We start from the raw sequence: 25468 nt of genomic DNA, 5'->3' as shown, positions 1-25468 counted from the left end.
GAGTTCTTTGAAGGTGTCAACAAACATGTGGACAAGGGGGAATCCAGTGGACATAGTGTACTTAGATTTCCAGAAAGCCTTTGACAAGGTCCCTCACCAAAGGCTCTTACATAAATTGTTATCATGGGATAAGAGGGAAGATCTTTTCATGGATTGAGAACTGGTTAAAAGACAGGGAACAAAGGGTAGGAATAAATGGTAAATTTTCAGAATGGAGAGGAGTAACTAGGGGTGTTCCCCAAGGGTCAGTCCTAGGACCAATCCTATTCAACGTATTCATAAATGATCTGGAGAAAGGGGTAAACAGTGAGGTGGCAAAGTTTGCAGATGATACTTGTGACGATGCGGTTCTGATGGGACCCAACTGAGAGTGACAAATCGCTTACAACAGGGCAGTTACAGCCCAAGGCTGGGATTTTTCCACCTCTAAGGCAAACCAAACCAAACCAGCCAGACAAAGAGGATTTTGGTTTCACCCCACTGGTTAACCTTAAGACACACAAGCAATTCCCTTAGACACTCCAGTCTAGATGGACCATTGCTCTGATGCAGTGGGCCCTTCTTATGTTCACAGTCTGTATGAGGAGTATCTACTCATTGGGACTCACTGGGGAGCCACAGAAAGGAACAAGATGTGCTGAGGCAAGAAGGCCCAGTCTCAGAGCCCCCGGGGTCACACTTGTCAAAAGCTAAAACTAGGCCCGGCCCAAGAAGGGGGCACTGCCAGGAGAGACTCTACAAAGGCTAAAGCATCAAACAACTTAGTTAACATGAGAGAGCTGCCTTGGGGACAGTGACAGGGAGAATCCCCAGAGTGACTCCTTTGATTCTGCTCTTCACTGGCCTTTGGTTCATAGAATCATAGAACTGGAAGGGACTTTGGGAGGTCATCTAGTCCAGTCCCCTGCACTCAAGGCAGGACTCAGTATTATCTAGACCATCCCTGAGGTGTTTGTCCAGCCTCCTCTTAAAAATCCCCAATGATGGAGATTCCACAACCTCCCTACGCTATTTGTTCTGGAGTTTAACCACTCTGACAGTTAGGAAGTTTTTTCCTAATCTCCATCCTAAATTGCCCTTGCTGCAGTTTAAGGCCATTACTTCTTGTCCTATCCTCAGAGGTTAAGAACATTTTTTTCTTCCACATCCCTGTAACAACCTTTTATGTACTTGAAAACTATTATCATGTCCTCTCTACTCCAGGCTAAACAAACCCAATTTTTTTCAATCTTCCCTCATAGGTGATGTTTTCTAGACCTTTAATCATTTTTGTTGCTCTTCTCTGGACTTTCTCCAATTTGTCCACATCTTTCCTCATATGTGGCAACCACAAATGGACACAGTACTCCAGTTGTGGCCTAATCCGCACAGGGTGGAGTGGAAGAATTACTACTTGTGTCTTGCTTACAGTACTCCCTCAAATACATCCCAGAATGATGTTTGCCCTTTTGACTTATACTTAGCTTGTGATCCACTCTGGCCCCCAGCTCCCTTTCCGCAGTGCTCCTTCCTGGGCAGGAATTTCCCATTTTGTACGTGTGCACCTGATTGTTCCTTCCTAAATGAAGCACTTTGCATTTGTCCTAATTGAATTTCATCCTATTTACTTCAGGCCTTTTCTCCAGATCATTTTCAATTTTAATCATAGAATATCAGGGTTGGAAGGGACCATAGGAGGTATCTAGTCCAATCCCCTGCTCAAAGCAGGACAAATCCCCAGACAGATTTTTGCCCCAAATCCCTAAATGGCCCCCTCAAGGATTGAACTCACAGCCTTGGGTTTAGCAGGCTGATGCTCAAACCACTGAGCTCTCCTCCCTGGCCTATCCTCTAAAGCACTTGCAACCCCTCCCAGCTTGGTATTGTCTGCAAACTTGGTAAGTGTAACAGAGGATGTTACTGGGAGGGTTTCACCATGTCTCAGAGGGTCACACCCTGGTGGGAGGAGCCTAGGCCTGTACTGGGATAAGGTCACTCTGTGCTTCACAGTGTGGCAGAACCTAGAGTGTCCATTAACAGGGAAAAATCAGGGGGGAATCAGCATGTGGAATGGACAAAAGCCCCCTCTGCATTCTCTCACATTGCCCTTCTCGTCCTGGCAGGCTACAGATTAACGTCCACGTTTTGCTCCAGATCATTTCATCCTCCCAAAGGGAAGGAAATGGCTGCAATGGAGCTGGCTCAGGTAAGGGATTCTCAGGGAGCTGGTGGTGGGTTCTGCTTGGAGGGAGAGGAGCAGTACGTGCATAGGAGGGTAGGAGCTGCTGGAGGTGGTGGGAGGCAGGAAATATCTCGGGTGGAGAAAGGGAGGGGACAGGATGCTGAGATTTGTGTAATTTAGGGTGTGATGGGTTGTCACCCCGGGGTGCAGTCTGGGGAGCTTCTGGGAACCGCTGTGCCCTCTAACCCTGAAGCTGGGCTGGCCCTTCTCACACGGCTTTGCTGGAGATTCAGCCAGCCTCTCCAGGGCCTGTCATCACCCAACACGACAGCAGGTGGCGGCATGCATCCAACTAAGCTACCTGAGTGCTTTACCTGAGCCGCTCAAGGACAGATAGAGACAACAGCCAATTTCCCAGCTCCCCAACCTTGCACTCTTGCTGTAGTATAAATTCAGAATTATACCATCTTATAGTGCACAGGGATCTGTATAATGTAAGCTCATTAATATAGTTCGCCTTCCCCTCGATATGGGAAAGATGTGCACAACAAGCCTGTGCTAACCAAGCTCAGCTTTTTCCCAAACACTTCACTCAAAATGCACTGATTAAGATAAAGCATAAAACAAGTTTATTAATGGCAGAAAGGTAGATTTGAAGTAATTATTGTTAGAACAAAAAAGGAGCCGGTTGATCCAGAGGCGGATATGAATACAGGCTTTCTTATTGTGTTACTTGTTCCCCTTGACCCAACTATCGAGTAAGCACTGGATTAGTTACATCACATGCCTTTTATCTAAGTTTGTATGTAAATACCTACATCTGTTACAACACCCCAAAACCCCTTATTAAGTAGTAGAAACACTCATACAATTAGTATACCCACCCCTATCCACTGTCACAGTATTACACATATCATAGAGGCATTTTTACCTTGAAAATACCGTTCTTTGCAATAACGTGTTGCCACAAATTTCCCTAAACAGCAGTTCTTGGGGTATGGAGGAAGGGTCAAAGAGCAGTTCTCGGGGCGGGAGGAAGGGGCCATAAGCCAGGGCTTGTTTATGTAGCTGGGAAAGGAAGGGAGGGGGAGATAACATTTCTTTTACTTTCTTTCACACAAAGGACATTCATTCCAGAAACTACATTTCTCATGCAGCTGCATCAATGTCAATTCTTACAAGCAACAGAGAAAGGAAAAATATGGCAACTTATTTGTTAAGCAAAGAATTACTGCCTGCTTATGCCTTTGTCCCCAATGCATGGCAGCACATTAGCAGCTTCCCAGCTGTTTTACTGAACCCTAACGTATCCCAACAATTCTAAGTGATAGCAAACAGATCAAAGCAGATTACTTAGCAGATAACCAAAAACTCAAACTAAGCCTAACATACTAGATGGATAGAATTTGAATTAGCAATTTCTCACCCTGACTGATGGTACAAGCAGTCCCCCAAGTTTCCATACACAAGCTAGAAATCCCTTTACCCTGGGACCAGCAGTTCCCCCAGTTCAGTCTTTGTTCCTCAAGTGTTTCCAGCAGTTCTCTTGTGTGGGGAATGAGGCCAAGAGATGATGTCACACCCCACCTTATGTAGCTTTTCCATATGGCAGGAACCATTTGTTCCAAACTCAGTTCCCTGTCCAGTTTGTGGAAAAATACAGGTACCAAAATGGAGTTCGTTGTCATGTGGTCTAGTCACATGTCCTAGCATGTCCTGCTGAGTCATAGTAGCCATGAGTCATAGGCTGGCTGAAACATTCACAGGAAGGCTAAGCTCTTCCACGGTCCATTGTCTTTGTTGATAAGCCATCAGCTCTGTCTGGCTTCTTCATTGTTGTGCCTGAAAGACTCGGGTGTTACCCAAAGTAAGCACATTTGAAATACAGATACAGAGTCAATATCCATAACTTCAAATACAAACATGATCCATGCACACAAATAGGATAATCATATTCAGCACATGATGCATCTTGCACAAAATGCATCATAATTATGTCCTAATCATATTATAACCATACCACTATGATGAATATGGGGGTGTAGTGTCAGATAGGGCCTAATTTCAAGGCACGGGATTTGGGAATGGAAATTCTCCTCTTTGTGGAACAGGAAATAACCCTCCAGCCAGGGCTGGGAAAACTTCTCAGACTCCCAGTGCTGGAGCCTGAATCTACTGCCACTTCCTTAGTTACCCCCACCCCCGATCTTTGTGGTACTGCAAACTTTATCCGTGATGATTTTATATTCTGTTCTAGGTCATTGATAAGAATGTTAAATAGCACACGGGCAAAAAGCAATCCTTGTGGGAACCCGCTAGAAATAAATCCACTTGACCATGGCTCCCCATTTACAATCCCAGTTTTTAAGCTATTTAATGTATGCCGTGTTTATTTTGTATCATTCTAGTTTTTTAGTCAAAATATTGTGCTGAATCAAGTCATATGCCTTACAGAAGTCTAGATATATTACATCAATAATATTAGCTGCAACCAAACTTTTGATCTCATCTAATAAGGATATCCAGTTAGTTTGATAGGATCTATTTTCTCTAAACCTTTGTTAATAGGTACTAATTATATTACCTTCCTTTAACTCTTTATTAACGAAATCCAGTATCAACTGCTCCATTATTTTGCTCAGTATTGATATCTGCTTGCATCCAAAGAAGTGGGTATTCACCCACGAAAGCTCATGCTGCAAAACGTCTGTTAGTCTATAAGGTGCCACAGGACTCTTTGCTGATATCAGACTGACACACTTGTAATTAGCTGGGTCATCTCTTTTACACTTTTTAGTATTGGCACAGCATTAGCTTAATTCCAGTCTTCTGGAATTTCCCCAGTGTTCCAAGTCCTAATTACAATCAACATTAATAGTCCACCACGCTCCTCCACCAGGTCTTTAAAAACTCTTGGATACAAGTTATCTGGACCTGCTTATTTAAACATGTCTAACTGTAATAGCTGCTGTTTAATGTCCTTGTGAGTTCTTGTTGGAATGGAAGGAGTGTCATCGTCAACATCTTATGATACAAGTACAGCATCTGTTTTTCTCCAAATCCAGGAGAGAACACTTATTGAACACTTTTACCTCTTCTGCATTATTTTTGATAATTCTGCCATTTCTGTCTAGTAATTTATCACTACCATTGTTAGGATTAATATACTTTTCAAAACTTCCTTCTTATTTTCATTGATTGGTCATTGATTTCTGATAGCTTCCTGTGACGAGGTGGTTCTGGCGGGACCCAACTGAGAGTGCCAATTCAGGATCACTTGCTCAAACAGGGCAGTCACAGCCCTAGGCTGGGGTTTTTCCACCTCTAAGGCAAACCAAACCAGCCAGACAAAAAGGACTTCGGTTTCACCCCACTGGCTAACCACAAGTCACACGAGCAATTTCCTTAGACACTCCAGTCTCCCAGTATCACCACCAGTGCCACCCGTCCCGGGGAGGAATGGTTATGAAAACCAACACCCCAATAAAAGAAAAAGGTTCTCTCGATTCCAAAGAATCAAGCCCCAGACCCAGGTCAATATACACATCAGATCTTACCCACAAATCACGCTGTTGCCAATCCTTTAAAATCTAAAGGTTTATTCATAAAAGGAAAAAGGTAGAGATTAGTGGTAGAATTGGTTAAATGGAATCAATTACATACAGTAATGGCAAAGTTCTTAGTTCAGGCTTGTAGCAGTGATGGCATAAACTGCAGGTTCAAATCAAGTCTCTGGAGAACATCCCCCGCTGGGATGGGTCATCCGTCTCTTGTGTAGAGCTTCAGCATGTAGCAAAGTCCCTCCAGAGGTAGAAGCAGGATTGAAGACAAGATGGAGATGAGGCATCAGCCTTATATAGGCTTTTCCAGGTGTAAGAACCTCTTTGTCCTTACTGTGGAAAATTACAGCAAAATGGAGTCTGGGGTCACATGGGCCAGTCCCTGCACTTTGCTGAGTCACAAGGCGTGTCTGCCTTCTCTCCATGGGTCAGTTGTGTAGCTGATGGTCCTTAATGGGCCATCAAGCAGGCTAGGCAGAGCTAACACCAACTTGTCTGCGATGTCTCCCAGAAGCACAGCACCAGCTTGAAATACAGACAGTATAGAGCCAATATTCATAACTTCAACTACAAAATGATACATACATACAGACAGCATAATCATAACCAGCAACCCATAACCTGGTCTTAGACACCTCATATCGACCCCCTTTACATCAGATTTGGTGCCACTACAGGACCTTGGTTGCAACCCATGTTCTATATGGTCCCAATTTATATCAATAACGTCACACTTCCCTTACCAATTTTCTACAATTCTGACCTTCGAACTCAGGGGTGAGCAACCTTTCAGAAGTCTTCATTTATTCACTCTAATTTAAGGTTTTGAGTGCGCCAGTAATACATTTTAACATTTTTAGAAGATCTTTCTCTGTCTATAATATATAACTAAACTGTTGTTATATGTAAAGTAAATAAGGCTTTTAAAATGTTTAAGAAACTTCATTTAAAATTAAATTAAAATGCAGAGCCCCCCGGACTGGTGGCCAGGACCCGGGCATTGTGAGTGCCACTTAAAATCAGCTTGCGTGCTGCCTTCAGCACCCGTGCCATAGGTTGCCTACCCCTGTTCTAACTAATATTCTTTACTACTGACTTCCCTTTTCTTTCTTATATTTTATTTGGGGAGTGTTTCCTACCAGGGAGCCATTAGTAGGGTCCAGAGCCAGCCCCATCTCCTATATCAAGCTCTGGCTAGTAGGTATGTGATAAACGTGAAGACCCTGCCTCTGTCTGTCAGCTGGGAGACACAAAGGTTCTCTCTTTCTACCCTCTGATGCCGCCTGTTTGTTCTAGGCAAGGTGGGGTGGGACTCTGTTAACATGTGCCTCCCGGGGCTTCCATTTACCTGGTGCCGCTGTTCCGTGAATAGTGGGGTTGTGAGTGGGGCAGCAGGTACTGAGTGTTGGACTCTTGCTCTTTCAGGGGCCGGTGACCTTCGAGGAGGTGGCTGTGTATTTCACCAAGGGGGAATGGGCACTGCTGGACCCTGTTCAGAGAGCCCTCTACAGGGATGTCATGCAGGAGAACTATGAGACGGTGACCTCGCTGGGTAAGGAGTCCTGTCCCCTGGGTTATTAGAAGCTGTGGGGTCTCTGAAGAACCTGAGTAGTAATAACTGTATACATTTGTTCGTCATACAAGTTTTGACAAGTTTCCTTGCCCCCCCTTTTTTTGCCTTATCTCCCACCCACTAGTATCATTTTTGGACATGTGCCTTTTTGGTGCCGTCAGTCATTTTAAAATTGCATTGAATGTATCCTTATTGAATACATTCATAACTACATTAATAACTGTCGCTTTCATGCCTTTTCCTCATTTTAAGAGGAAAATATGCTGCCTGTAGAATTCTAAATTGAGTAAATAGGTGTGTGACTCATGCCTGGCTTGTGTGACAGTCAGATGAGCTCTTTTAGGAGAGCGTGTAATGTTGCCGTTCAGGATCCCATGGGTGAAGGGATAAGCGAGCCGTGGGAGGGACGGAGATGGGGGGTAGTAGATATGCCAGGACATGGGGTGGGTGTGTGCAGGGTCAGAGCTAAGCAGCAGCAGGGAGGTAGGAGGTTGTGAGAGACGAGGAGAAAATACAAGAAGTTCTCAAGGTGCCGGGAGGTGGTGCTGGCTGAGAGTAATGGGAAGAAGGGGAGGGAAGTGTGGGGGAAGGGCACCCAGGAAGTGGGCTGGGTGTGTCAGTGGGAGGGAGGAGAGGTTTGGGGATCTGGAGCTGTGGGGGATCCCAGACCTTTAACCCCAAATCCCTACCGAAGCCTTGTTGCTTTAGAGCCTCCACTCCAGTTTTATTTCTGTTCAGTTTCACTTTATTATACATTTTTTCCCCAAATATTATTATGTTAACACTTGACCTCCCTCTCCCACTCATTACCCCCCTCCTCACATAACCTCCCCATCTCCTATGCACAGCGACCCCGGCCACCGATCCTGAGTCCTTGCTGCATCCTCCCTCCCAGAGCAGGGCCCCTACCCAGGCACAAATGGGCACTTCGTTGATGATGTCACAGGCTGGTATAGTCTTTTTACACCTATAAGATTACATATTCCGAAGCCCTTCACACCAGTCGGGCTTATCTCTATATGCCGATACAGTCTGTTCCCTTCCCAGCTCTGATGCTGCAGAGCCTTGCCTGTGTCCCTGTTCCCGTTCGCCCCCTAACCAACATTCATGGGGCCTCATCTGGAGCACTGTGTCCAGTTTTGGGCCCAACACTATAAGAAGGATGTGGAAAAATTGGAAAGCATCCAGCGGGGGGCAACAAAAATGGTTAGGGGACTGGAACACATGACTTCTGAGGAGAGGCTGAGGGAACTGGGATTGTTTAGTCTGCAGAAGAGAAGAATGATGGGGGATTTGATAGCTGCTTTCAACTATCTGAAAGGGGGTTCCAAAGAGGATGGATCTAGAGGTACGTCTTCACTACCCGCCGGATCGGCGGGTAGCAATCGATTTCTCGGAGTTCGATATATCGCGTCTCATCTAGACGTGATATATTGAACTCCGAACGCGCTCCTGTCAACTCCGGAACTCCACCACCGTGAACGGCGGTGGCGGAGTCGACGGGGGAGCCGCGGACGTCGATCCCGCGGCGTGAGGACGGGTAAGTAATTCGAACTAAGGTATTCGACTTCAGCTACGCGAAGCGTAGCTGAAGTTGCGTTCCTTAGATCGAACTCCCCCCCCAGTGTAGACCAGGCCTAGACTGTTCTCAGTGGTAGCAGATGACAGAATAAAGAGTAATGATTTCAAGTTGCAATGGGGGAGGTTTAGGTTGGATATTAGGAAACACTATTTCACTAGGAGGGTGGTGAAGCCCTGGGATGGGTTCCCTAGGGAGGTGGTGGAATCTCCTTCCTTAGAGGTTTTTAAGGTCAGGCTTGACAAAGCCTTGGCTGGGATGATTTAGTTGGGGATTGGTCCTGCTTTGAGCAGGGGTGGGACTAGATGACCTCCTGAGGTCCCTTCCAACCCTGATATTCTATTATTCTATCTTCCCCCCTCCAGTTTGACCCCATTTATAGAGTAATATTCTCAGCTATACCTTAACCAATAATTGTGCTGAAATTTAACTAACCAATTCTAACATATTGTGACATAATTCTCTAACCCAGGCGTCGGCCACCTTTCAGAATTGGTGTGCGGAGTCTTCATTTATTCACTCTAATTTAAGATTTCATGTGCCAATAATACATTTTAACGTTTTTAGAAAGTCTCTTTCTATAAGTCTATAATACATAATTGAACTATTATATGTAAAGTCAGTAAGGTTTTTAAAATGTTTAAGAAGCTTCATTTAAAATTAATTAAAAATGCAGAGCCTTCTGGACCGGTGGCCAGGACCTGGGCAGTGTGAATGCCACTGAAAAAGTGGTGGCCATAAAGATAAAGCAATACAGAAATGAGGGTTTCACAACCATTGATAAGTGATTTCTTGCCAGACAGAATGCTATCAAATTAAGGTTTCTTTAACCATCTTAAGATCCAGACAGGATTGTCTTCCTAACAGCCCAATAGCACCTTATTTCAGTGTGACTGGTTTGGGATGTGAGGATGTGACCCTTCGCTTCCCAGCTTATGGCTGCCCCTGCTGCTTAGCCAAAGGCCTTAGCCTAAGAACAAGGCCTCAGGCTATCCTAGTGAGAGAAGGCCCAGACACAGGCACACTGTGATTTTGATTCTTTGTTTTCATACTCCTGTAACTAGCTAAGTGATAAAAATACACCTAAGTGTGTGGGGAAAGCTTTGCAGGCAGGCCTGAATATCGCCATTCTAACAGAGGGTTCTACCCCTTCCCCCATGCTGTGTCTGTCTTGTCTATTTAGACTGTAAATTCTTCAGAGCACAGGCCATCTACTATTCTGCATTTGTACTGTGCCTAGCACAACGGAGACACACTGTTAGTTGGTCCTTAGGCACTAAGGTAATGCGTATGATTAATAATAATAATAACTCTCCTGCCACTTGGAGCCAAGGAAGCTGGTCTTGGGATGTTACTGCTTAAAAATGATCTGAGCTTAAAACCATGGAATATTCTTTGTGACAAGTATCCCACAAATTCCACCGACCTCCCTTGTTTTCTTTGTCTGGCTTAGGGTTTCTAAATTCCAAACCTGATGTGGTCTCACAGCTTGAACGAGGGGAAGAGCCGTGGGTCCTGGACCTCCAGGGTTCTGAGAAAGAAGTGCTTCCAAGAGCTGTCTGCACAGGTGAGGACTTGGTTAAAGCAAGTCAAAAACTGTCCGTGAATACAGAAAACATTCGGGATGCCCTACAAAGATCTTGTGAGCTCTCCAAGTTCAGGATTGTTCCCTGCAGATGTGGAATAATTAGGCAGATGTCACTCATGGCTTCCCACCTATCCTGACTAACAACTGGCAGCAGATCCCTACCTGATCCCACTTTCCCCTGCATGTTCTGGTGAAATACAGACCAAAACTGATCCCTTCCTCTCTCCTCTGGGGAAAATCAGCTCCTGATAACTTTGATCTCTCCTGCACATATTTTGGTTTGTTCATCCCTTTTAAAATTCCTGTCTCTGAGATTTCCTTTCTCTCAGGCACAGGGAGTGATCTATGTCTGGATTCTCTCTGTCTCCCATCCGGCGATGGGATGGTGCGTGAGAATGAGGAGCAGAAACCCCAGCAGGAAGATGCTGAACAAGGAGCACCACATGGGATGTTATCAGGAAGACCCAAAGAGAATGTTTCCAGGAGTTGTGCACTCCGAGAAACAGTAAAAGCCTCTGAGACTCAGCAGAGGCCAGAGGAGAACTTCAGTAGCCACTCAGCCCTTATTACACATGAGAGAATCAACTTGGAAGAGACAAACTACACATGCCACGAGTGCGGGAAAAGCTTCAGTCGGCGCTCAAGCCTTATCAGACATCAGAGAATCCACACAGGGGAGACGCCCTACACGTGCGCTGAGTGCGGGAAAAGCTTCAATCTGCGCTCACACCTTATCAGACATCAGAGAATCCACACAGGAGAGACGCCCTACACGTGCGCTGAGTGCGGGAAAAGCTTCAGTCAGCGCTCACACCTTATCAGACATCAGAGAATCCACACAGGAGAGACGCCCTACACCTGCGCTGAGTGCGGGAAAAGCTTCAATCTGCGCTCAAACCTTATCAGACATCAGAGAATCCACACAGGAGAGCAGCCCTACACGTGCGCTGAGTGCGGGAAAAGCTTCAGTCTGCGCTCAATCCTTATCACACATCAGAGAATCCACACAGGGGAGACGCCCTACACGTGCTCTGAGTGCGGGAAAAGCTTCAGTCAGCGCTCACACCTTACCACACACCGGAGAATCCACACAGGGGAGACGCCCTACACGTGCTCTGAGTGTGGGAAAAGCTTCAGTTGGTGCTCAAGCCTTGTCACACACCAGAGAATCCACACAGGGGAGACGCCCTACACGTGCTCTGAGTGCGGGAAAAGCTTCAGTCAGCGCTCACACCTTATCACACAACAGAGAATCCACACAGGGGACACGCCCTACACATGCTCTGAGAGCGGGAAAAGCTTCAGTCGGCGCTCAAACCTTATCACACATCAGAGAACCCACACAGGGGAGAAGCCCTACACGTGCGCTGAGTGCGGGAAAAGCTTCAGTCTGCGCTCACACCTTATCACACATCAGAGAATCCACACATGAGAGATACCCTACACATGCTCTGAGTGCGGGAAAAGTTTCATTGAGCACTCAGACTTTGTCAGACAACGTAGAATCCACAGTGGAGAGAGACCCTACACATGCTCTGCATTTGGGAAAAGCTTCAATCAGATGTCATTCCCTATTAGATATCAGAAAATCCAAATCGGAGAGAACTGTAAGAAATGCCTTTATTAGGGCTTTCCAAAGATTTCTTTTAAAAAAAATCACATTTGCTAATTCCAATATAGTGATCTTTGCACCATCTTCACTGTGGTCTCTCAGCTCTGCCAGATGAGTTGCCTGCTTCTGCCTTTTGCAGCTCACCCTCCTTTGGGGTCAGTCCTGTGATCTTTTCTATCAGCTCCTTTCCTTTTGACTTGTAGGAGCGTGTGTCCCTCCAGCCAGGAATTTCATCAGCTCCAGGTGGGGGAGAGAGGGTTGATGCCAACAAGCTACCCTGAGGCAAAAGTTACCTGTGCCTTAGATCCACTAGGACTGTACATGGAATTGGGTGCTCAAGTTAGTGATTTTGGTGTAAAAAGACAATTATAGTTGTAGAGCAGAAGCAGCCCAGGGAGTGAACCTAACAGACCATGATCAAGTGATCTCTCTCCTGCCATCCATCTCCATCCTCTGACAAACAGAGGCTAGGGACACCATTCCTTACCCATCCTGGCTAATAGTCATTAATGGACTTAACCTCCATGAATTTATCCAGTTCTCTTTTAAACCCTGTTATAGTCCTAGCCTTCACAACCTCTTCAGGCAAGGAGTTCCACAAGTTGACTGTGCGCTGTGTGAAGAACTTCCTTTTATTTGTTTTAAACCAGCTGCCTATTAATTTCATTTGGTGGCCCCTAGTTCTTGTATTATGGGAGTAAGTAAATAACTTTTCCTTATCTACTTTCTCCACATCATTCATGATTTTATATACCTCTATCATATTCCCTCTTAGTCTCCTCTTTTCCAAGTTGAAAAGCCCTAGCCTCTTTAATCTCTCCTCATATGGGACCCGTTCCAAACCCCTAATCATTTTAATTGCCCTTCTCTGAACCTTTTCTAATGCCAGTATATCTTTTTTGAGATGAGACGACCACATCTGTACATAGTATTCAAGATGTGGGCATACCATGGAGTTATATAACGGTAATAATATAGTCAGTCTTATTCTCTATCCCCTTTTTAATGATTCCTAACATCCTGTTTGCTTTTTTGACCGCCTCTGCCCACTGCGTGGGCATCTTCAGAGAACTATCCACGATGACTCCAAGATCTTTTTCCTGATTTGTTGTAGCTAAATCAGTCCCCATCATATTTTATGTATAATTGGAGTTATTTTTTCCAATGTGCATTACTTTACATTTATCCACATTAAATTTCATTTGCCATTTTGTTGCCCAATCACTTAGTTTTGTGAGCTCTTTTTTAAGTTCTTCACAGTCTGCTTTGGTCTTAACTATCTTGAGCAGTTTAGAATCATCTGCAAACTTTGCCACCTCACTGTTTACCCCTTTCTCCAGATCGTTTATGAATAAGGTGAATAGGATTGGTCCTAGGACTGACCCTTGGGGAACACCACTAGTTACCCCTCTCCATTCTGAGAATTTACCATTAATTCCTACCCTTTGTTCCCTGTCTTTTAACCAGTTCTTAATCCTTGAAAGGACCTTCCCTTTTATCCCATGACAACTTAATTTATGTAAGAGCCTTTGGCGAGGGACCTTGTCAAAGGCTTTCTGGAAATCTAAGTACACTATGTCCACTGGATCCCCCTTGTCCACATGTTTGTTGACCCCCTCAAAGAACTCTAATAGATTAGTAAGACATGATTTCCCTTTACGGAAACCGTGTTGACTTTTGCCCAACAATTTATGTTCTTCTATGTGTCTGACAATTTTATTCTTTACTATTGTTTCAACTAATTTGCCCGGTACCGATGTTAGACTAATTGCCGGGATCACCTCTAGAGCCCTTTTTAAATATTGACGTTACATTAGCTAACTTCCAGTCATTGGGTACCGAAGCCGATTCAAAGGACAGGTTACAAACCATAGTTAATAGTTCCACAACTTCACATTTGAGTTCTTTCAGAACTCTTGGGTGAATGCCATCTGGTCCTGGTGACTTGTTAATGTTGAGTTTATCAATTAATTCCAAAACCTCATCTAGTGACACTTCAGTCTGTGACAGTTCCTCAGATTTGTCACCTACAATTTGGCAATGTTTAAGCTCCTTTCTAGGATTTGACTTCCACTTTTTAAAGGAAGTCTTTTTGTCTCTCACTGCTTCTTTTACATGGTTGTTAAGCCCCGGTGGCTCTTTTTTAGTTCTTTTACTGTGTTTCTTAAATTGGGGTATACATTTAAGTTGGGCCTCTATTATGGTGTCGTTAAAGTGTCCATGCAGCTTACAGGAATTTCACTTTAGTCACTGTACCTTTTAATTTCTGTTTAACTAACCCCCTCATTTTTGTATAGTTCTCCTTTTTGAAATCAAATGCCACAGTGTTGGGCTGTTGAGATGTTCTTCCCACCACAGGGATGTTAAATGTTATTATATTATGCCGTTTATTTCGAGCAACTGCAGTTATTCGGGAGAGTACAGACAGGCAGAGTTTCCCCTCCCGAGGTAGGTCTCGGTTAGATAAACAATTAAGGCAAGCATTTATACCTTTTGTGACATACAGTAAGGAGCAACAACTGCATTTTGTTTGTACATATTCCTTTCTGATAGCTTACTTCTCTCAGCAATTTCTGCTACAATCTGCATTCTATTCTTATCTAACACAAGGTCGAAAACCAGCGTCTCTTACAGTTCTTTTCTGCTCGCCCACACCCTGCTTAGAAGTCTCCCGTTATTAGTTAGCCTGGTAAATATCAAGTCCCTGAGAAAACAGTTATATGAAGCAAAACAAAATCACAAACAGAAATGTCATTGGAAATTCAAAAATTAAAAAGGAAAATGCAATTCCCATCACTTCATTGTATCTGGGCCATTCCTGTATCGAGAGTACCCGCTAAGGGCCCTGTGTGCTTATGGGAAACCTGGAGGAACTCCTAGCAGAGCCTGAACATGAAACTCAACTGCTCCCAGGTGCCGCAGTAAAACCCTTTCCCTGCTGTGATGTTGATGATTTTATGAAAATATGCTAATGAGTGTGAATATAATGTAACTGGAACATGCTTCATGCAAAAGGTCTCTTGTGCAGTATCATTACAAAGCTTATTATCTACTGTGTGTGTTCAGCCTATTTGTATGAACCGATCATTCCTGTATCTGAAGCTAGAAATATGAGCTATAACTCTGAGGTCCTGTTGTAATGATGCAAAGTGTGGGCCATTAATAGTGGTTTGGACTCCTGATGGCTCCCATTAACCAGGACAATTGACTGGAGATGGCTCTGTCCTGCACCATCTGTGAGTCAGGCCAGGAACAATGAAGGCTTGGGGTCTCACAGGGCATGTGACCATGTCATCTGGTACAGGAATCCATCTTAAACCTGGGGCTTTTCCCCAGGAGAGAGACAAAAGATTCCTGCCTTGTACCAAAGCTGTATAAGGGGGTGGAGCAGAAGAAAGGTGGCTGCAGTCATGAGAAATCCCCTAGCTACCACCTGAGCTGGAACAAGGACTATACCAGGTGAAAAGATTGGGCCCAGACAAGAAATAAGTCTAGTCTGCAAAAGAAGCTTATTGGAAGATCTCTGAGGGTGAGATTTTATCTGTATTGAGTTTCATACTGTATTAGTCTTAGACTTGCATGTTTTTGTTTTATTTTGCTCTATGGAGAATACAAACTCCACAGAGAAGGAAAAGTTAATGCCTTAGAAAAATCTGTGTGTGTTAGAGTGTCTAGGAACCACTCTCCTATAGCTTATTTTGTCTGATTTCCTTTAGAAAATCTGAAGCAGGGAGCAGAAAACCATTGTCTTTTCTGAGGTATGAGCTCAGGACCTACTGAGTATGAGACTGACATGCTGCCAACTATGCTAAGAAGGCCCAGGCAAATGTTTAGGCTCAGTGCATATAGGATCCTCCTACAGCAGTGACTGGAGCAGGGAAGGAACTGGAAGAAGCAGAGAGATCTGGTGCCCACAGACCTGTCCTGGCCTCTTTCTCAGCAGCAAAGAAATCAATTTGCCCTTCCAGTTAACAATCTGCTGGAACTAATGGCAGCACAGGGGGGATGTTTCTAAAGTATGCACCCACCTCTACATTTTAGAACTTACTCTCCTTTTTCTAGTGTAGCACTTTGTATATGAATTAGGCAAAACAAACTACACAGGTAAGAGAAACAAGGGCTTGAGAGAAAGCTTGAACTCATAACCCCAACAGATGGCCCGTCTGCACTAACCAGTTGCACCCCTGAAGATGTTTTTTAAACACATTTGGGAAGCAGGCAGTTATCAGTCTCTGTGGTTCACACCTTTGCCTGGTAATTGAAAGGCTGCTGGTTCAAACTTAACTCAAGATGTGGCTTTTCAGCGATGAGACTCCAGTACATTTTAACAGGAATGTGGAGGCCAAGAATTAATTAATAAAGGTTTGAATAAAGGTTTGAAGGGATCTTAATGTATGTTAGCTAATTTAGCAGAAGTTAGGATGTGACCCTGCATGCTGTAAGATAATGTGGTACAGAGTGAATTGTGTGAAAAGTCATTACGACCTTGTGAAATGCAGTTTTGTTTTTGTTCTAGTAATGAAGACAAATAAGATAGCGAATAGGCTTATGTATAAACAAATGCAAATGTTTATCTTCAATGTCTCCAAGATTACTAACCATTGTCTGTTACAAAGGTATAAATGATTGTTATGAATTGCTTACTAATAGAGAGAGATCCGTCCGGGACAAGGGGCAACCCAGTTCCTATGACACTCTCTCCCTCTTGTGTTCACTAGAGAAATTAATAAAGTATTTGATTTTGCTGCACCCAAACAAAAAGCGAGAACTTAGTTTTTCTTCGACAATTTGGGGGCTCGTCCAGGATGGCAACGCCCACGGACACACAGACGGCTACTACGGATCGTTCCCCTTCGAACCCCATGGCGTCACAATGAGGTAAGAGACCTTTTGAAATCTCTCTTGGGGTGTCGGAGGAGGACTGTCTGTGGGGGACGTCTGTTTCTGCTGGGCTCACGCCATCTGAACTTATTGACTGTGCAGCAGGATCAAATGCAGAGTGGTATTGGGGAGAGGCCCCGATAAGGTTAGTTTATAGCAGTACTGGGAACTGCTGAGTTGGCCAACAGGTAAATGCATAAGGTAATGCATAAGGTAATGCATAGGTAAATGCATTAGAATGCACCGGTGCTGAGGGGTTTTTACCGCCTCAGGAGGGGTTGTCATACCGCCTCATGGTATTGGTCCAGACCAGGTAACGATGCATCTTGGTTAAAAAAAAAGAAAAAAATCAAAAAAAAATTTTAAAAGGTTAAAAAAGTGTTAAAAAGAGAAAAAGAGGCCTTGTTGTGTGTGTGTATGTGTACACCAGTGTGACTGATCGTTATCGGAAGACGCCCAGAGTACCCTGTGAAGCGGAAGCTAATGATCAGGACTACTCTAACGCAAGCCCGGTAACTAGTGGATCTTTAGGAGATCCCACCCACGGTGGGCTGACTCAGCCTGGCATAGTCCGGCGAGGAAGCTGCCTGGGTCTAGGAGTGTGTGAACCCATCTTCCCTCCCCTTTCCCTTCTGAGTGGGCTACTGACAATCTGATCGTCTCACTGGATGCAATTAGAGTATGCGGCTTCATCTCCCAGAGACTAGCCGACGCTCTTTGCTGAAAGGAGGTGTAAGAGGGTCATAGTTTTCCTTGTGAGTCTCTCCTGTTTGTGAGTACCCTGTAGGGAGGGATTCTTAGATTCTGATCCGCTAGCGCGGACAGGGACCCCCTCAGTTGGTGTGACTGGAAAATGGGGGGGAACAGTCTAAACTTTCTACCTTACCCCCTAAGGGTACCCCAGCATATTACATGTACGTACATTATGGTCCTCAAACCTGCAGGTATTTAAATGATTGGAATCTGTACACGCGTGACAATTCATTTAAACAATGCCCATTAGACGGTACCTTTGAGTTAGATAAACTTACATACCTCAGAGAAACCCTTAAATCACACGCCTCTGCTGCGCAGTGCGAGCAGTTTCTGTCTTGGTGGGAGGAAGCAACAAAGAGACTCCATGAGTCTCGGGTGCGGAGTCTGAAGGACTCCCAAGAAAAATTAAAAACTGAAGTACAGGATTTAAAACTTAAATGTAAGACATCCAAATGTCTTCCTGCCCCAGTGCAGCCCTCTGCTTCTCTTTATCCCCAGTTAGTTAAGCCTGAAAGTGAGGAGGAGACTGCAGAGGACATAGTGGATTTTTTTAGCAGCATTCCACAGCCGCAGCCAGTTCCTCCCCCTGCTCCCCCTTCTCGGAATGTGCAGGCAGTGGTAATATCCCCGCCGCCGATAGCAACTGCACAAGTTGTTCATTCTCCTTCTTCGGAAGAATTATCTTCTTCCTTAGTGACTGATTCCAGTAGTCCGGTTAACCCTGCTTCTACTGATAACAATGCCGGCTACTTTCTTAGAAGCACGACACAGGCACTCCAGGCTCCTTTAAGAGACTTGCCTGGGGCTGGAGCTGTAGGGGGGTTAGTTAAGGTACATGCCCCTTGGACACCTGGAGATCTTAGAAACTTGGTGAAAGAATTTCCTAAAATCAGGGAGGAGCCGGTAAAGTTTAGAGAAGAGCTCCAGACAGTGATTCAGTGCTATAATCCATCTTGGGCAGATATTAATCAGCTTTCACGAGCGGTACTGCCAGCTGAAGTTCAGCAACGGCTTAACAGACAGGCAGCTTGGCCTGATGCCGACCCTGGTATTGAGCGTGATTTGACAGAAGCTAGGAACCGTCTCTTGACCTCTATTTCAGAAGTTTGTCCTAAGAAAACAGATTGGACTAAAATTGCAAACTGTAAACAGAATAAGGGAGAATCCCCTGCTGATTATCTTGATAGACTAACAAAGGTCTTTGAACAGCATTCGGGAATTACTGATCCAGCTGATAATGCCAGGGAAGCGGTAGGAGCTGCTTTTGTTCAGGGACTCTTGCCAAAAGTTCAGCAACCATTGAGAACTATTTGTATTGGCTGGCAAACTAAACCCCTTTCAGAATTGGTGACAGTTGCCAATCATTGTACAGCTTGCATAGACCAGAAGAAAGAAACTAGTGAAACAAAACTTATGGCTTTACAGTTACAAACTTATCAGCACAGGGGTCGTGGGGGAATGAGAAGAGGACGGGGACGAGGTCGTGGGCGAGGTATGGGAAGGGGTTCCTCATATCCTGCCCAGAGTCCTGCCCCGACTGGGAGCACTGCATGCCACTTTTGTGGTCAGGAGGGACACTGGAGAAATGAGTGTCCAAATCGATTAGCTCAAAATCCTACTCAGTTCCCAAATCCTGAAGCGCCTGTTTTTTCCCCACAAGGAACCCCTTACTAGGACAGCCTGAGGGAACGTAACTGCATCATGAATCCTTTAATTCCTATTAATCAAGAAGGCCCATATGTTGATTGTAAAATTGCTGGAAAATCTGTTACTTGTCTTGTGGACACGGGGGCCAGCAGGTCTGCTCTGAGATCCTCAGAGTTTCCCTCTGTTCCTTTGTCCGCTTTGTCTGTTAATGCTGTGGGCATTTCAAACTGTCCTGTTTCGCACCCTGTCACAGTACCCCTTGCAGTTTTTCTTGGCCCTTTGGAAGATAAGCATTCCTTTTTGCTTAGTCCTTCTTCTCCTGTGAATCTGCTGGGAAGAGATCTGTTGTGTAAATTGGGGTGTACCATTTATTGTACACCAGATGGCGTATTCTTACCCGTGGAAATGCTCTGGCAGACTCTGCTGCCAAGGCTGCGGCCCTTTCTGCACCTCAGGCTGAACATTCCTGTGTACTGATAGAGCAGCCTTCACTGGCCTCCCTTGAGGATCTGGCAAAGATCCAGGAGGCAGCATCGAGAACTGAGAAGCACTCTTGGAGTGCTGCTGGCTGCATTTTACATTCTGATCATCTTTGGCGTGCCCCGGATGGTCGCCTGGTGGCACCGAAGATGTTATTGCCCTATCTTGCTCGCATATACCATGGAATGGCACACGTGAGCAAAGGGGGGATGGTTGCTGCAGTTACCCGAGATTGGTTTGCACCCATTTTCCCTTCTGTCGCACATTCCTACTGTCAACACTGTGTGATTTGTCAACAACACAACATTGGTAAAGCTGTTAAAGCTAAGCAGGCAGCCCACCCTCCTCCTTGGGGACCTTTTGTAAATATTCAGATTGATTTTATTCAAATGTCTAAATGTTGTGGTTATGAATATGTATTAGTTTTAGTTGATGTATTTACCAATTGGGTTGAAGCTTTTCCCTGCAGGAAAGCAGATGCCAGGACTGTTGTGAAACTTCTGCTTAAGGATTTTGTACCACGTTTTGGCATCCCTGTGAGTATCAACAGTGATCGTGGAACTCACTTTACTGGACAGATTGTAAAGGAGTTATGTGCAGCTTTGCAGATCCAACACAACCTTCACTGCCCTCATCACCCACAATCTGCTGGGACAGTGGAACGCCAGAACGGGATTTTAAAAAATAAACTGGCCAAGATTTGTGCTGAAACAAACTTAAAGTGGCCAGATGCCCTTCCTTTGGCACTGATGAGTATGAGAGCCATTCCCAATCGAAAGACTGGACTCAGCCCTCATGAGATTTTGACAGGACGCCCAATGCGACTACCAACTGCACCCCCACTGACCTTAGCTCAGATGGACATTCATTTGATGGATGACATAATGCTTAAGTATTGTCAGGCACTAATGAAATGTGTTAAGTCTTTTTATACACAGGTGAAGGAAGCCTTACCGAAGGATCCTGTGCAACCTTGCCACTCGTTGGAACCAGGAGACTGGGTCTACATAAAGGTCCATCAATGAAAGACTGCCCTGGCTCCACGCTGAAAAGGCCCTTTCCAAGTCCTGTTGACTACCAACACTGCTGTGAAGTGTCAAGGACTACCTGCCTGGACCCATGCATCGCACTGCAAAAAGACCCCTCCACCTCAGGAGAACACACCTACTGATGATCAACATACTTCTTCTTCTAGCCCTGCTGTACCTGCTGGACAGCGGAAGAAGAGGACAATGTGACGTACTGGTGACCTCTCCCTTGTCCTCTGACAGACCTACTGTGCCTTTGGATTTTTCTAACGGAATTCCAACATTACAACCCTCTTCCCCTTATCGTGCTAGACCACAATTGTTTTTGGGGAAGAAAAGAAGATACATTCGTTCTGCAAACACCTCCAGAGTCCAGGGATTCCTGACTAAAAGAGACATTATGAACTGGCCCTGGTGGAAGAAACGAAGCATCGTTTATTGGCAAGGAGGGAACTGCGGGGAGCGTGCTTGGGAATGTGGGGTTGAATGGTGGCTTGGATTTCTTCCAGGGGCAGGGCTCTGTGCTTATGGACAAGTACCCTGGGGATGTACTGCCCTCCCTAATTGGCTTTCAGATGATGACTACCGAAAGCGCCTTGCTACCACAAAGGTTACCCCCACTAGCCCCTCAACCCTGGCCATCACTTCTGTAATTTATCCAGATGTAAACGAAATCGTATATTCTAATGAAATTCATTGGACCTTCCCATCTTAGTGATTTATTAGAATATTGCTCAGAAAGCCTATTTTTTAAGGTTCAACAGAATTCATATGAGCGAACAATTAAGTGGACAACAAATGGATCAGTGGAAATAGAGATCCATAATATTACTGCAAATCAGCCCCAAGAATTTATTAATGAAACTGATGGGTTCCATGGTGACGTAGATATGATGGTTATTCCTGGAATTTGTGCTATGTTACCTGAAAGAGGCCCTTATTGTTATTTGGTTACCCAATTAGTGAATAACAAAACGACTACCCAAAGAGTTTGTTCTGCTACTGGAAATTTTACCTGCACTGAGACCATTCCAGTGACTGATAATGTGACCTGTACTTTATTGCAATACACTCCCTCTTATGCTATTAATGTTAATGCCTCTCGGACTTATATGAAGGTCTACAACCAACAGATGTGGTATAGACCTACACTAAGGGGACACATGGCAGAATATCGGTGGACTGTACTTAACACTACACTAGGGACTGTGAAGTTTACATTGCCTTTATCTAGTTTTCAGATCACCTCTACATATTCAAATTGTTCACAAGGGGCTGCCATTAGATTAGCACAACAGAGGGCCTGGGTTATTTCCTCTAGAAAGAAGAGGGATCTGGCCGGATCCTTGTGGGATGGGGCCAATTCTGCAGCTGCTGTTTGGAATATTTTTAAGACCCAGGAACATGATGAGAAATTGGGCCAATTAGAGAAGGCCACCAGCCTGATTTCAGGGGCACAGCTGACCCAAGTGCAAACCGGAGTGGGTGAGTTACATGTCATTTCCGCCCTTAGTTCTATGACCCAGAATTTATTGAGAGAGATGGTACTGAATATCACTGAGGCTGGGAAGGCATTGCAGTGGGATCTAGCATGTTCGGAAATTCAGGATTTCCTGAATGACCAGCTGATGGCCATTCGGAATGATCTAGTGCACCAAGCTTGGCCCACTGCCCTTACAGACACGTCAGGAGTACCATCTGATCTGTGGCCATGGAGACATACTTGGAGACTTTCTGGATGGAAGTGTGGACGTTCACAGTGCTCCTTCCAAGCATATGGACCGGTTAAGGGGGTGTGGGCTCCCACATACCGAATCCTGCCGGGTCCATGGGGAGGATGCATGTGGGATTGGGTGCTTCACCGAGATATCTGGGAAGTGAGACCACCTGATTCTCCTAATCGATTTTTAGTTAGTGCTCCTGGGATTACAGCTGATATTTGGATGCGGTTAGGGAATTTATGGACATTTTGGCCGTTAGAACCACCACAGCTTCAGTGTGTACGGAAACTGGAGCCAGGGGAAGTTGTCACTGTTTATGACAATATTTGCTGGGAGGGTAGAGGTCAAGGAACTACCCTTACAGGACACCCACTTTTTCAGGCTAATGATAGCTGTGTGTACGTTAATACCACCACATTACAAGATATACATATTAATCTTACCACTGCTGCAGGCAATCATATCATTTACTGGCCTGCAGATAGAATGTTGCATGTAGCTCTTAGATTTCAGGTATATTTTAATTGGACTAGAATAGTACCTGATCGGTTTCAGAATTTGCTTTCATTGTTGCCAGAGGTTCGCAGGATCTCTGAGTTGCAAGGGCAAATTCACATGCTTCAGAATATATATCATGCTGAAAAGAATGCCTTTCATACAGCTTATAGAGTGTCTACTTAATGTACTAAGTATGATGTATTGTGCTTTGTTACCAAAACTGTACGACAACCCCATTATTTTATTCCTATGGGGATGTTATTGTTTGTAGTGTTGTTAGTTGGTGTGGGATTATGTTGTTGTTGTTGTTGTTGTTGTAATAGACGTAATGATAGTAGTAATACTTTTCATGTTCATACTAATCATGCATTGTCATTACATCCCATGAAAACCCCTGGGGTTGACATGTCTCCCGTAGACTCTGAAATCCATGGTTTAATGCAAATTGAGATTTGAGGTATTTGTTGTACTAGAAGTACAAAAGGGGGGAGTGTGGAGGCCAAGAATTAATTAATAAAGGTTTGAATAAAGGTTTGAAGGGATCTTAATGTATGTTAGCTAATTTAGCAGAAGTTAGGATGTGACCCTGCATGCTGTAAGATAATGTGGTACAGAGTGAATTGTGTGAAAAGTCATTACGACCTTGTGAAATGCAGTTTTGTTTTTGTTCTAGTAATGAAGACAAATAAGATAGCGAATAGGCTTATGTATAAACAAATGCAAATGTTTATCTTCAATGTCTCCAAGATTACTAACCATTGTCTGTTACAAAGGTATAAATGATTGTTATGAATTGCTTACTAATTGAGAGAGATCCGTCCGGGACAAGGGGCAACCCAGTTCCTATGACACTCTCTCCCTCTTGTGTTCACTAGAGAAATTAATAAAGTATTTGATTTTGCTGCACCCAAACAAAAAGCGAGAACTTAGTTTTTCTTCGACAGGAAGAAAATCTCCTCTATTCTGGCTTTGCCCCATTAGACGACTCCTGCCCATCTTCTCCCCCTCCCCCAGTCTCTTTCCTTCCCCACTGGGGCCATGCAGAGAGGAGCCCCAGTCAGTCTCTGTCACAGAGAGTCTGTATCCCATAAAGGGAGGGAGGGGGTCTCTCTAAAACACTGATAATGGGGAGGAGAGTGGTGTGCGTGGTTAGGGGGAGACAGGATGGAGAACTAACAGTGGGGCACAGAGAGATTCCCCCAGATTGGGGAGATCCCCTGCTGCCCCCCATCAGCCAGCTGTGAGAAGAACAACTATGGGGATGGGGGGTCTCCACATGCTGCCCCCGCCCCAACTGCCAACTTTGCCAACTGTGGCAATGGGAGCTGCGGGGGTGGAGTCTGCGGGCAGCGGTGCGCAGAGACGCCCCCGGCCCTCCAGCTTAGGGGCTGCGGGTTGCTTTCGGGAGATGCCCGAGGTAAATGCTGCACCCCTCACCCTCTCCTGCAACCCCAACCCCCTGCCCCAGCCCAGACCCCACACCTGCACCCAAACTCCCTCCAAGAGCCTGCCCCCACACTGCCTCCTGCACCCCAACCCCCTGACTGAGCCCAGACCCTGCACCTAAACTCTCCCAGAGCCCAACCCCTCTCCCTCCCACAACCAAACTCCTTCCCAGAGCCTTAGGCAGGTGCGTGGGGCAGGACTTGGTCCCATTCTGGGCACCACCAAAAATTATACAAACCTGCCACCCCTGTCCAGCCCAATCTTCTGCTGATGCACCTCAGCCCATACCCATGCAGGGTTTGAAGCTTTCATTGCTTAAATTCCAGGACACGGAGGGATTTCAGCTCCCCTTTGCCCAGAGGGAACCTTCACCCCACTCCTAACCTGGTTCTTGTCCATGGGATCACTGTAGGGGGGCTGGGTCCCTCGGTGTCTTTTCTCTCTCTAGGACAGGCCAGGGTGCAATAACTGGGGGCATCTGAGCACCGAGGACCTTCTGTGGTCCCATCTGCCATTGACTCCAGCCTTTTTTCTATCCATCGTCAGCACCATCTCAAGCCAGCAGCACTTGCCTCAAAAAGACAGAGTCCTGTGGCACCTTACAGACTAACAGACGTATTGGAGCATAAGCTTCCGTGGGTGGATACCCACTTCGTCAGGTGAATGTAGTGGAAATTTGGAGGGGCAGGTATAAGTATGCAGGCAAGAACCAGTCTAGAGATAACAAGGTACTTCAATCAGGGAGGATGAGACCCTCTTCTAGCAGTTGAGGTGTGATCACCAAGGGAGGAGAAACTGCTTTTGTAGTTGGCTAGCCAGGCACAGAATTCCCACTCCATTCATCTGATGAAGTGGGGATTCACCCATGAAAGCTCATGCGCCAATACGTCTGTTAGTCTAGAAGGTGCCACAGGACTCTGTCACCTTTTACAGATCCA

The 25468-nt window shown here is 45.2% G+C and overlaps 1 protein-coding gene across 1 annotated transcript in view; it reads left to right on the top strand.

Moving 5' to 3' along the window:
• Positions 1-25468, top strand: part of LOC120381565 (zinc finger protein 850-like) — a 158116-nt gene that overhangs the window by 84599 nt on the left and 48049 nt on the right. The window contains exon 3 of the mRNA XM_039499736.1: positions 11068-11873. Within this exon, the coding sequence (XP_039355670.1) occupies positions 11068-11873 (806 nt within the window). The remainder of the gene's footprint in view (positions 1-11067; positions 11874-25468) is intronic.

Source organism: Mauremys reevesii, linkage group 14 (assembly GCF_016161935.1).
Source record: "Mauremys reevesii isolate NIE-2019 linkage group 14, ASM1616193v1, whole genome shotgun sequence".
Lineage (NCBI taxonomy): Eukaryota > Metazoa > Chordata > Testudines > Geoemydidae > Mauremys > Mauremys reevesii.
Note: the sequence above shows the minus strand (reverse complement) of the source record. Positions and strands in the feature narration are given on the sequence as shown.